General features: G+C 37.5%; 1 protein-coding gene across 5 annotated transcripts in view; it reads right to left on the bottom strand.

The window, feature by feature from the left end:
• The window catches only part of LOC135225739 (choline transporter-like protein 4), a 116,577-nt gene that overhangs the window by 93,019 nt on the left and 8,778 nt on the right, over positions 1-14,780 (bottom strand). Inside the window, exon 1 of one of the 5 annotated variants that reach the window (XM_064265229.1) lies at positions 12,600-12,741. The exons of the other annotated variants lie outside the window; for them this stretch is intronic. Within the exon in view, the coding sequence (XP_064121299.1) occupies positions 12,600-12,621 (22 nt within the window). The 5' untranslated portion in view covers positions 12,622-12,741. Of the gene's footprint in view, positions 1-12,599; positions 12,742-14,780 lie in introns of those variants that run through there. 5 annotated transcript variants of the gene reach the window in all.

Genomic DNA, 14,780 nt, shown 5'->3' with positions numbered 1-14,780 from the left:
AAGACAAAGTGTAGATACAGGCAAGATATATGATGAGCACAAATTAGCATATATTACCCCTACTTTCAAAAGTGGATCAAGACTAGAGGCAAGTAATTATAGGCCTGTGAGTCTAACATCACATATTATGAAAGTGTATGAAAGGGTAATGAAGAAAAATATTATGAAACATTTAATAAAAAATAATTTGTTTAATAAAGGACAACAAGGTTTCGTACCCGGAAAAAGTACACAAACCCAACTGTTAGTCCACCGTGAGAACATATTCAAAAATATGAAAAGCGGAAATGGAAAAACAGATGTGGTTTATTTAGACTTTGCAAAAGCTTTTGATAAAGTAGACCATAATATATTAGCGAAGAAAATTAGAAAACACAATATCGTGGATAAAGTAGGAAAATGGTTAAAAGAATTTTTACACAACAGAAAACAGATAGTTATTGCAAACGACGAGAAATCGGATGAAGCCAAGGTAATATCCGGTGTGCCGCAAGGTACGGTGTTAGCTGCAATACTGTTGTTATTATGATTGAGACATAGACAATAATGTAAGGATTCGGTAGTGAGTAGTTTCGCAGATGACACAAGAATAAGTAGAGAAATTACTTGTGATGAAGATAGGAACGCTCTACAAAGAGACCTTAACAAAGTATATGATTGGGCAGAGGTAAATAGGATGGTATTTAACTCTGATAAATTTGAATCAATAATTATGGAGACAGAGAAAGAAAGCTATATGCATATAAGGGACCTAATAATGAGACCATCACAAATAAGGAAGCAGTTAAAGACCTTGGTGTGATGATGAATAGGAACATGTTATGCAATGATCAAATAGCAACTCTGTTGGCAAAATGTAAACAAAAGCAAAAATGGGGAATGTTGTTACGGCACTTCAAAACAAGAAAAGCTGAACACATGATTATGCTTTATAAAACATATGTTCGTAGTCCACTTGAATATTGCAATATGATATGGTACCCACATATCAAAAGGATATTGCACAAATAGAGAGTGTACAAAGGTCATTTACAGCTAGAATAGAAGAAGTTAAGGACCTAGACTACTGGGAAAGACTACAATTCTAAAATTATATATCTAGAAAGGAGAAGAGAACGCTACATGATAATTCAGGCATGGGAAAACAGATAGAAGGAATAGCAGAAAATATCATGGAATAAAAAAACTATCAGAAAGAGCAAGCAGAGGTAGATTAATAGTGCCCAAAACTATACCAGGAAAAATAAGAAAAGCACACAGGACATTAATCCACTACGCACCAGCATCGATAATGCAGCGTCTATTCAATGCGTTGCCAGCTCATCTGAGGAATATATCAGGAGTTGAGCGTAGATGTGTTTAAGAATAAGCTCGACAAATATCTAAACTGCATCCCAGACCATCCAAGATTGGAAGATGCAAAAATATACCGGAAGATGTACTAGTAACTCTTTTGGTAGACATTAGAGGTGCCTCACACTGAGGGACCTGGGCGGCAACCCGAACAAGATGTAAGGTCTGTAAGGTAAGGTCTCTGTCTCTCTCTCCTCCTCGCATGGCATTGTTCGTGAGGGACTGCTACAGCTTCCGCGCTCTCTCTCTCTCTCTCTCTCTCTCTCTCTCTCTCTCTCTCTCTCTCCACCCACGAAAAAAGTTACTGATTTCAGGATTCTTCGTGTAAATGGTAAGCACTTCCGCCAGCTATGAAAATAGCCATATTGAACCTCAAAGAGAGAGAGAGAGAGAGAGAGAGAGAGGATTCCTTCAGATACAAAGATCCTCGTTTTTCTCAGAGAGAAATAGAGAGAGGGGGGGGGGGGGGGGGGGAAGAAAGTTCTTTCGACTCAAGAGAGAGAGAGAGAGAGAGAGAGAGAGAGAGGAATCCTTCAGACACAAAGACTAGACCGTCGTTTCTCTGACGCCAAATCGTCTGGCGCCTTTACTCCCCTTCCTCCGAAATCGATGCCAAAGCGGTTCGCCAAATAACACGGCGTCCGAAGCAGCGTATTCTCTCGGATTTATTACGTAAAAAGGGCAGCAAAAGGCTATTAGGAGCATCTGCCCCAAATCCAATTTTCCAGCCGTCGGAATTAGTTTAACAAGAGACAAGGGAATCTTTTTAATTCGCGTTTTTTCCTTGTAAAACGGAAATAAATGTCTTATTGAAATCGGTTCGTGTATTTTTGTTCTTCCAAAATCTTGAGGAGACAAATTTATGAATAAATAAATAAATAAAGAAGTCAATAACAAAGTAGAAAAAGACCTAGCATTCTTACTTTTTGGGAAACACACACAGACACACATCCGAGTATTTGTATTCAAATGCACATATACGTATGCTGTAATCCTGACGCTAATACCTCATGCGCTACAAAGATAGTCTTCCTATTAGTTACAGTAAGCAAAGCTAAGTCTGACCAGTTCTTGGCTGGGTCACCAGCCAGGAATGCAGAATTCAGTCGGTATCTAAGCCTCTATTATCCTCCGTAGGAATGGGGCCAAGGGGGCCAGCAAACTCATCCCTAAATTATTAGTTAGGAAAAGAAATTCATCAGTTTTGGAGAGAGAGAGAGAGAGAGAGAGAGAGAGAGAGAGAGAGAGAGAGAGAGAGAGAGAGAGAGAGAGCCATTTCTCCTCTTGCGTTATGCTTAATCACAATCATGATTGGTTGTAAATTACCTGACGCTACTCTTAATACAATATCAAGTTAAATCATCCACGGAACACAGAGTAAGCTATAAAATTCCATATTCTGGATGTTAGTGGTATGCATGACAAATCAAACTAAATGACCCTTGAGGTTGTAACTTCCTTACGTTAAAAAAACTTAAGTAACTTCCTTAACTTCCTGCAAACATTAAAGGCAACACCCAAAAATCCTTTAGTATTAAAGAACACAAAAAACCTTAAATATAAATAAACTTCAATTCTAAAATTCAGATCAATCTTAAGACACCTTCGGATTAGAGGGAACTTCCCTGAGCAGCCTTGCACGCGACGGAAGGACGAACAACGCCAAGAAAATGACGCTTCTCGTATTCTCAAGGTCACGTGGCATCGGAAATCGACGCGGTACTTGTTCACTGTCACGATCAATATAGCGGATTCATTCAGGAGTTCGACGAAGGAGGTGTCTGTAAAGGTCAGCTAGACGCTGGAGAACAATAAATTGCGACTTTGTCCAGACTTATTGGACGATATCACGGAAGCGAGGAGAAGACACTCAGTTACAATGACTTTCTTGGTGGAGAGGCAGAATAAAGATCTCCTTTTGGGACGGCCGTATCGTTTTCGTGATTAGATATTCACGTAGGAGACATCGAATACTTCCACATCCATTCCTCTTTTCCTCTTTATCCTTTAAAAATTGTATAAAAGTGGACCGAATGCAAATCTCCACTGACGAAAACAAATACTCAATAAAAAATATAGAAAATCAATAAAATTCTACACGGGAACCCAGACCTATCTTAACTTTTCCTTTCAAATATCTTTGGATAAAATACCACATAAACAGTCAATTAGTTCACGGAGGTACTGAGGAATTAAAAACGCAAAAATTCCAAAATAACAGCACAAAGAATAATTGTTCAAGGAATAAATATATAAACAACTTTAAGGATTCGTGATTTAAGATTGATATCTTCATGTCCTGCAAGAATACTCTATTTCCCAGGCCTTAAATAAAATATAATGACCTATTGTTAGAAAATAAGATGAAAAAAATATAAGCCACACGAAACACGTCTATTGTAACCTAAATGTCATGTCTCTCATTAAGAACGTGACTGATCAATAACTAGGACTACGGTCCCCTTCACCTTCACCCACAATCAATCAAAACAACAAAAAGAACAATAACTTTTCAAGAATAAGAAGTTAATATTATATAGCTGAACATTCCTGTGCCATTGACCGTCAAAATTTAACGACACTTGAGAATAACAGAATACGTAGAATGGGAAATAGAATTTAGGCCAAAGGCCAAGCGCTAGGACCTATGAGACCACTCAGCGCTGAAAGGGAATTGGCAGTAGACAGGTTTAAAAGGTGTAACAAGAGGAGACTCTCGCAGTTGCACTATGAAACAATTGTTTTGGGATAGTGGAGAGGAATGTGGAAGGCAAAGAATATGAACGGAGGTACATAAAAGGGAATGAAAGAGATTCCAGACAGGGGCCAAAGGGACACTCCAAAGACCCATAAGTAATGCCTACAGCGCACCAGGTGAGGTGCACTGACGGTACTACCTTCCTACGGAGACACTTGAGAATAATGTAGTTTAGACATTGACGCAAAGCCGAACTGCCCGTAACAGTAAAATAACGCAACATTATTTAATAGCATATGAATATTTCCTAAGATATTTCAAGCACGCACAATCCGCGCTGTAATCATAGACGCCAAGGGTAGTCTAATCCACTAATGGAGGCTTTCTGTCAATGGCTGAGATATTCTGCCGTAAAAGTGATTTTATATCACGTCTGCAAAGAGAGAGAGAGAGAGAGAGAGAGAGAGAGAGAGAGAGAGAGAGAGAGAGAGAGAGAGAGAGAGACTTCGCAGTCACTATACCCTCTGATGGAGGAAATGGTCTTCAGTGGAAAACTAAAAACAAACAACGCACAAGCAATAACATATAGGATCAGATCTCTCTCTCTCTCTCTCTCTCTTTCCTCCCTTTCTCCTTCCTTTTTTTCTTCTCCTCTCTCTCTCTCTCTCTCTCGGGGCTTAATCATCCCTCGGAAAATCTCGAAGGACTCCATATAACAAGATTTATTCCCTGAGATGGTCTACGACTCAGCAATAAAAGCGTCGCCGACCCTCGGTTGAACTTCATCTTTCTGAGGAAGTTCGTCTTGGGTTTCCTTTAGGCGTATTCTTTCTTTCCTTTCTCCTTTTATTTCATTTAACGTAAAGCCAAACGACAAAAGAAGCTTATAATAGCTTGACGAAGCCTTGATGAAAACAATAATTGAATAAAAGCAGGTCTCATTATCGAAAGATGTGAATCGATCATTATTCAGTCTGCTGGCTTGGAAATACTTCGGTCCTAAATATGGACAATTTTAATCTTCATCAATTGGCGTTGGCTGCGACGTTAGATTTCAGAAATGAATGTCAGTCAGACACCAATCTAAAACTAGATGGTCCACTTGCTCATATCAAGCTGATATTCAGGTGATTCACACACAAGTCGAGGAAAAACTTTAAATAATGCAAATCGCGTTGCACTGACGGTGTAAACTCCAATGCAGTCATCAATACAAGCAGTCGCACAGAACCGCTCCATTGTAAATGATTTTGCTTTACACGCTAAGCTTAACAGCTCCACATTACAGTTTTAACACATCTTGCGCTATTAACTCCAATTCTCGCCTTTTTTTAAATGAATAGGTATTGTGTCAATAATCACTAACAATCGCATTTACAGCTAGATGTTAAGATTCATCGACAATGTCCATGTTACCACGATAACTATAAATCACAACTGAAATCTCTGCCACCTCCACTTTCTCATTCAAAAACAAAATAGACAAAACAAATAAATCAGTAAATAAACAAATAAATGAAAGAGTTTAAGCCCACATCCGGTTATCACGATACATCTTAAAATATATTAATCTCTTCTTTGTTAATCAGCCTACCGGATCTGGATCCATTAAAAGAGTGACATCACGACATTTCATTGGCCAACACTGCACCATTCCACAACCTTTCACTTAAATCCACCAGAACCCACTTGAGATAAAATCATATTCTTGGGAAAGACGAACACAGCTGAATTCATAACCTTTGGGTAACTTACGTAGTTGGTGGAAGTAACAATCGAGGAGACTGTGAATTAAGCTCACAATGCATTCAGACTTTTTTGTTCTAACTGAAACATTTTAACGACGATAAACGATTTCCAGTTGCGTGCAGAGTAACATACTAATCAACCAACGTGACCCAGCTTAACATTTTCAGAATCCCGCTTCACACACGCAAACAATTCGGTGCATTTGAAGTACTATAGTAATAATGCATATAATCGTTTTCACATCGTAGGGTTCTTTCTTGCATTTCCTTGATATTGTATATTTTGTCTATAACTAAGGTATTTTACTTCAACGCATAGGAAGGTCAACAATAATTAATAAAGGATTAAAGGAGATCAAATCTGGATACGCAGAAGTTTTAGCGAAATACTTCGGAGTCAAAAAATCGTTCAGATACTCTACGTTGATATACGCTTCAAATTTCAATACTTAAGGTGAGCAAGAAGACATGATAGTTTCATTGGTTTTCTATCAATCAATGTGAATTTAAAGCAATATAAAGTAATGAGGCGAAGATGTGAGCGAACTACGCCATGGAAGGATTTGAATGTGATTTGAATTACACCCTTCAGTGAATTTCCAGCTATCAATGAAAAACACACACACACACACACACACACGCTCCTGCTACTCTTATAAAATAATGAAACACAGATGACAGCAACTACGCTATGGAAAGGCATTCGAATTTGAGTTAAATTACAGTTCTATTCATGGAAGGAAGCCAACTGACAGATACCAGCAGACACGTTACCGAGCAAGTTCAGGATAAATGGTTTCTCTCTCTTACAACGCATACCTGTTGCTGTCTAAAGAATGAGGCATAAGTAACTCGAGAGTGAATTTCGCCATGGATTAAAAAAAAAAAAAAACAAAGAAAAAAAAAAAGTTGACACAAACGGAAAGTTCTTCTTCAAGACTGTTCAATTCGAAGAATGACTTTGTTAAAATAGAAGTTATAACTTATATTCGATGACTGCATCTAATAACTTGAAAGTGAATTTCGATTTCGAAGAGTCGATAAAAACGGTAACTTCTCCTACAAGGCTGTTTACTTCGAAGAATTACTTTGTCAAAATTGACGTTACTTTCGGTCACTACATGACAAGTCATTGTACTGAAGTTATTAATAAAATTATATTCTCATTTTGCGTTTAAAACTCTTGTCTCGTGTATCATCTAAAATAAGCCTTACTATAAATCATGTCTAGCATTGCAATAATCGTATCTCGTTGTTTTTCACTAGAACATAGCTCGATAATTATCCTTCACACATTGAAAATGATTCATACAATTTCACATTACTTGAATTAAAAGAATATAGTCTAGGCTTCAGTCTGTCTCAGTGTGTCTGTCTATATTAATGGTCATCACTGCGATTACGTGACGACACACTGTGAATCACGAAGAGAAGAGTTCTTACTTTCTGAAGTTTAAATCACAAAATTTCGTTCTGTCTCGGAACTGGTTGTTACCAGAACATCCAGAGACCTGTCTGCACTTCTGTGATTGATCCCGTACAACAAGGATGAACAGTCATACACGAACATAGAAAAATAAAAAAATAAGTAAAAAAGCACAGAAACAAATAAAAAACAATATAAATTCAAATTATCATATTTTCCGCTATCAGAACATCTTCAAATTGGAACCTGCATATGTGCAGAATAATCTAACAATGTGCTGGTCTAAAAATCAACCTTCTGATGAAAGCCGTTTGGCTAGAGTGCCACAGTTTATGAAGGGCATATAAATTCCTAAATGCAACCTGCAACCACAGTGAGTGAACCTTCAAGTTACAATGCAACATATGATTCCTTTTACAAAGCTACGATGGTAAACAATATCACTACAAATAAAACCAATCTGGACATGAATAATCTCATTGTAAAAAAAACCCACTAAATTTAAATACTCTGGTCTCATATTCTAAAAATAAAAAATAAAATGGGAATAGAAACCTCAATGTGAAGCAAAAAAGCATCTAGTATGCGTCCTATAATTATTAGATCCATACGCGGATACTCATCCTTATAAAAATCCACCCGGCCCATCCTTGGCATAACGCCCACCCTTGCACAAAATTCCATCGAAATTCAATATCAACCTTTTGAGATAGTTTTAAGTTTTTTTTTTTTTAAGAATCACGGCTTTTCCCCACAAAAAAGAAGAAAATCGGCTATCTAACTTCTTGCGTGTGTAAAGGTCCTAAGGGAACTTCATCTGGGTCCTTCCGCACGATGGCATTAATGGAAGGGAGACTGTCCGCCTACCTCTAAAATAGAAATTTAGGAAGACATTTTTTGGATTAGACTAAGTCGGTTTAATTAATATCTGGTGGGATTTGACAACAAATTAAAAGTATATAATATATATACATAAGCAAATTAAAAGTATATACTATATATATATATATCTATATATATTAATATATATATATATATATATATTATATATAATAAAAGGAGCCCATAAAAATGCCAAAATATAGAAAGTAAGTGCAATATTTCAGAGATTGCTGTCTATATCTCTCTTCAGGTAGGTAATGAATGAGAAGTTACAGAAAAGGTGCTATTTATACAAGGGATCCCTCCAAACAGGTAGCCACTTAATAAGGTGACCCCTGTTGATTTCTCTTTAATCTTCTTAAGCGTTGGTTTCAGGAAGTCTTTATCTATGATATCTGAATCCCAGGCGCCCCTTGAGATGTTCATTACCTGTCTTTGTTTAATCAAGGCCGACTCTATCATCTGGCTCTTTACGGACATTTGCTGCTATAAATTATATGTGACAATTTCCAGTTCATTTTGTGGTTATGTTTATTTATATGGTTAAAAATAGCTGAGCTCTGTTGTCCTTACCTAACTGACCGTATTATCGTATTAAACTCTGGAGAAGTGATTTTCCTGTAAAACCGATGTAAGATTGGTCACAGTCCAGGCACGGGATTTCGTATACTCTTGTGTCTTTGGGGATTGGCTTTTGTTGGACATTAATCAGGGATTTGGCAAGGGTATTTGGGCAGGTAAAGGTAGAAGGGCTAGATTTTCCAAGAGTCAATTTCACCGTCTTAATCCTGTCCAGGTGTGGGATTTTTATTTTATTGTTAGTGTCTCATTGGCCTTGTCTTGAGGAGGGCGGTAAAAAATTTCGTTTGCTTTATGAATAACTTTCTCGATTATATGGTCAGGATACCTTAAAGACGAAAGCTGCTTACGAATTAGCTCAAATTCCTTTTCCAGGAAATCTGGGGAACAAATTCGTAAGGATCTTAAGAATAGGTTGCTGGCTACGCCCATCTTGATAGAAATGTCATGATACCTACAGTAGCGAATGTACGAAAGTGAGAATGTTGGTTTTCTGTATATGGTAAACTTGTGTGATGTGAATATATATATATATATATAATAATTTTATATGTATATATATATATATATATATATATATACTTTATTTGATATTTCTGTATCTATCTATTTATAGCATTTACATATAACTCATTGTCTATATATCTCATCTATCTATCTACTATATTTATATATCATAGATCTATCTATCCATCATCTATTATATATATATTATATATATTATATATATCATATATATATATATATATATATTACCTACCTTCCTCTCTACCTACTTTATAGATTTAAGTCAAAATTTTAACTGTCACCGAGAGAGAGAGAGAGAGAGATGGTACAATAATGGGAATGATGAGGCAGGTAACGTGCATTTAATGGAAATAGTCGGGATTAAGTTAAATTAATGAGTCGCCTCGGTTGACTGTCACTTTTATGAATGTAGTGAAGCGTAAATTAGCAAAAATGTTGAATTGTTCCAGAGAAAGTTTTTGAAATTCTGAAAAACAGAGAAAAATACGAGGAGGGGAATATAAGCTGAAGTGAGGCTTCTGTCGATACAGACTGCGATATGGATCTACAACAAATGTTGCCTTGCTCCAGCCTAGCAGTCATGTTTGGTGCGCCCCAAATGGACTCAGGTCTGGAAGCCGTCTGTGGAATCAAAAATCTGCTGCTGGTTGTTGTCGTTGGATTGGCTGCTTCCTCGGAGGAAGGCAGGTATCCTGCCAGGCTGGGGAAGCGGGCCTGGAGAGGCCCTGAAAAACTTCAAGGCTGAGGTCCAAAAGCCACCAAGGCTAGCCTACCCTGTCCCTTGAGGACACCCTTGAAGGGAAGGGTCCGACCCAGAGGTTGCTTCCTCGGAGGAAGACAGGTATCCTGCCAGGCTGGAAAGCTGGTCTGATTACGACAACTTTGCTATTGGTGCTATTCGTCGCAAGATCTATGACAAATTTGGTGGTAAGGAGATCTTCACAATCGGCACCTTTACGAAGGAATTGAGGATTGGCGAACATCATCCCTTAAGAAACCTCGCAGAGTCGGTGTGGCGACTCATCCATGACACGGAATTCCAATACAAGACCTCACAGAGGAAGATATATATGAAGAAGGAGTCAAGTGCCGCCGGGTTGGCACTATCTCAAGGAAAGATTTGGTGAGAATTCTCCTCTTTGTTTCGCCGCAGCCAATTGTTCCTCCAATGGCTGACATCGCTACTTTTACCATCGTTTTCTGAGCCATCAGTCATGGTAACAAAATTTGCCATACCATACCATACTAACAGAGGATAGTCACTACACCACATCTGCAATATCTTATAATCAAAACTGGCCCACTACCACCCCATTCTCACGGTAATATATAAAAACGTACGTGATATTTTAAAACATACAAATGCCTGTATGAAAGATACTGAATAAGAAATGGTTATTGTCGATAATTCAAATTTTTAAAAGTCATATCGTATTACATTCATAAGTTTGAGACACAAAGAGAAACGAGCGAGTGGGGCCTCTTTCCTAACTCTTCAGCTAAGCCAAGGACAGGTGTTCGGATATCTAGAACGAATGTTGAAGAAACTGTAAACTTTCAAGAGTATATTGCCCTAATCCATAAAATCTGATACTTCATTATACTGGCCAACATTACCGGGTGCTCCGAAACATGCTGTGCCAAAATATCAAGAAGGTATACATCTGATATATAAAAAGATATTTAAGAAAACCTATGCGACAACGGGCTTGAAATGGTTATTAGTAGGTTAGCGTTACAAACGAAATCTTCGTTTTACCAAATGAGAGTACAGAACACAGCTGTTCTACATTTGGCGCTCTGACATTTCTTCTTTATCAGTATCATAAATTACTCGGTAACTAAAAGGTGAGAGGTGATCCAGGTATCTATGATACCATTTTCTTTTTTTGTAACACCTAAACAATTACTTGATGATGTGGAATAGTCGTAAGTTAGCCAGAAGGGAAGGAATACACGAATTCACTGATGAGTATTTGGAAAGCCAACATGAATTCAGTTCGTAGCTCAGTTTAACTTAATAGTTCAGAATTAATCTTGTGATTAAACATCAGAGGCTGTACTTTAAATTAAAATACCAAACGCAATTGAACCCAGGTGAGTTGAAACCAAACGGAATGAAGCATCTGAATGGACACGAAAGCCTCAGATATAGGATATTATAATTATATATATATATATATATATATATATATATATATATATATATATATATATATATATATATATACATATATATATATATAGGTATATTATATAATATATGATAATATATAATATATATTATTATATAAAACAGGAATATTAGCACTTAATGAAACATGAACAGGCTATTAAAAGCCAAATCGTGAAATATGAAAATAAGTAAATGAGTAAATAAACAAGATTTGTAGGAGTTTCATCTGCGACAACGTCACCGCCTCAAGGTATCATTAGTAGTAGTAGCAGTAGTAGCCAAAATCCCCTAAAAAGACCTGACTTAACCTAAACTAACGTAACCTTACCAGCGTAACGCAACTACAGAAAACCTGACATAATCAAGCTTACTTCAAAAGTCTTTGCAGTTATTGCTAAAATTACATTCACCACAACTAAAACTGTTCAAGATATCGATTACATTGAACGGAAATGACGCAACCAATTGCTCTCAATGACGCTTGCTTTGTCCGGTGAGTAATAACACCTGTTTAATGACATCCAGAAACATGTGTCGTTTTTTTGGTATTAAGAAGACACCTGCAGATTGCTGAGAGGTAAGTTTCAACCCACCGTTGACATCAACACACCGTTAAGTAGAAGGTATATAGGGGGGAAGGGGGGGGCGGGGGATTCGGAACATGAGTCAACGGCGAGATGTAATTCGTGTGGTAACGGAACATGAGATAAAGGCAGATATAGCATAGGTGATAAGTAAATGTGATGAATTGACGAGGATGTTATATTTATATGCGTAAACACACACACACACACACACACACAACACACACACAACACAACACACATATATATATATATATATATATATATATATATATATATAATATATATAGTGTATGTATTTGTATGTATATTGTATGTATGTATGTATGTATGTATACATGGAGAGAGGGAGATATAAAAGGAGTGCGATGTCCTCGCATAATAAAATGCAGCTAGTTTAATACTGTTCCGGATACAAAAAATTATTATAATAATAAACAAATACGTCTCTTGAAAGACATAAAAGCGGTTTTAATAACAGAGCAATAAAAAATAGCGAAGATAATAATGTAGTAGCAACTGACACCAAGACCGCAAAAAACTGTTGTAATAATTATAATGATAATAATAATAATAACAACTTGAAGCTGCTCACAACAACAAAACCCAAAACAGTCCGACCTACCTTCGGGAGCTATCCACGCCATGTCGACATCGACTTTCAATTATGCACGTACGTGGAAAAGTCACTTCTCAGATATAGCTCGCGCCCACGAGACATTTTCACACCTTCCCACGGACATTTTAAAGAGAAAACGCCACAAATCGCCAAGGAATTACGTCAAGAAATAGTCGAAAGCGACCCACGACGCAAAATGCCTCCCGACTCCACCGCACACCCTCAGGTGTACTGACTGAAGACGAGGCGGGAACGCAAGGATGACCTGGGCTTATAAAGTCAGTTGGCGCCAATTGGTTCTCGATCTCTTTATCCTACTCGAATATTTATACCTATCGGTTCGGGGACCGTAACGTGCACGACTGAAAAAACTTTTAAAAATGCTTGCGTTATTGGACTTCCTCCATGCAGGGATTCACGTCACAAACAAATGAGGCCATCGACCTACCGATGAAGAGGGGAGGTAAGGTCACGCCATGATGCTATGCTCTGGTGGGAGGAGGACAACCAGGTCGAACAAGAGAAATGTGACTCTAGAGGAAAATGGGAAATTGAACAAGAAAAATGTGAACTGAGGATAGACCGCACGAGAGCAATTCTCATTTGGAGGGAAATTAAACCAGAGAAATGTAAAATTAGGGGAAATCAAGCAAGAAAACGTGACTTTAAGAGAAAAATTATAAACGTGAAGGGATAAAATCAAACAATATGAGCTTAGGAAAAATCGAACGAGGGAATTATGAGTTTAGGTAAAAATCGAACAAGAAAAATGTGAGCTTCAGGAAAAATCGAACAAGGGAAATTTGAATAGAGGGGAAAATCGATCAAGAGAAATGTGAACTAAGGGGGAAAATCGAACAAAAGAAACGTGAATTTCAGGAAAAATCGAACAAGAGGAATGTGAATTTAGGGAAAAATCGAACAAAAGAAATGTGAATTTCAAAAAAATCGAACGAAAATAAGAATCTGGGGTAAAGTCGAACAAATGAAATGTGAATTCAGGGATAAAAAAAAGAAAAGAAAAAACTTTCTGACCGTGAAAACGCTATGCTCAGCTAACCGGACTTTATAAACGAACTTCATAAAGTATCCTCGGCGTTGATTCCTTGGGAAAGGATCTTTACCATAATTTCCTCAGTCTACTCAGCTGTAAACGAGTACCTATCCCTGATGGGGTAGGGTCCAGCTATGGGTTAAATAGCAAAACTCAGCAATGATGGAAAGATATGAAGGAATAAACGACAACGACGTAAATGGAACCTCTGGCAACAGAGGAGCTTCGTCCGGCAACCAGGTATTCAACCCAATTGAAGGGGAAGACGGTCAGGTACTTGGAGGTCGTCATCCAGCAACTGATCACCACAACGACAATAATAATAATAATAATAATAATAATAATAACAACTGGTAGTTGGTCAACCTATATGACCTAACCAGTAGGCATCAAAATGGAATAGATGAACCATCAAAAAATAAATTAATAAATAAATTAAAAAAACCACACCGATCATCCAGCCCCTGAGAACTCTCTTATTATACTTGTCCCCCTATGAATCGTTACACCTGTCCACAGGCAAATCCCCCCTCCACCCCCTCCCCTCCGCCATCACCCTCGACCCACATGAACAACTGATGACCCTTCTACCTCTGTTCTGACGTCAAATGTGCCACATGCATGCAGGTATACATATACAATACGGGGCCACACATGCATTCATTACTCGCCTCGGCCCTCAACAAGTAAATACCTTGTTTCCGGTCGGCCTCTCCGACGCTTTCACCTTCAAATGTTTTCATGCTGCATGGATGCTTCCCCCAGGGCACAAGCGCATGATAAATAAGTTGTGTTTTAAATTCTATGGAGCTTAATCTATATAAACTCTAAAGGACGGTGCATAATATGAAATGGGGAGAAAGGTTTCAATTTAAATACATTGCGTATATATACTTTATATACATATACAATATAATATATATTATATATATATATATATATATAATTAATCACGTATATTATACACACAAACACACACAGTACAAGCGACAGTACCGCGATGACAAATAAATGCAGTATATGGTTTCTATTAACGTACATTTTCGATACCTTCCCAAACCCCCTTTCCTTCTTAATTCAAACATTTCTTCTCTATTACAATGGCGTCTTCAATTCTTAAATATTTTATCACC

The sequence above is a fragment of the Macrobrachium nipponense genome, chromosome 20, assembly GCF_015104395.2.
Source record: "Macrobrachium nipponense isolate FS-2020 chromosome 20, ASM1510439v2, whole genome shotgun sequence".
NCBI classification, from domain to species: domain Eukaryota; kingdom Metazoa; phylum Arthropoda; class Malacostraca; order Decapoda; family Palaemonidae; genus Macrobrachium; species Macrobrachium nipponense.
Note: the sequence above shows the minus strand (reverse complement) of the source record. Positions and strands in the feature narration are given on the sequence as shown.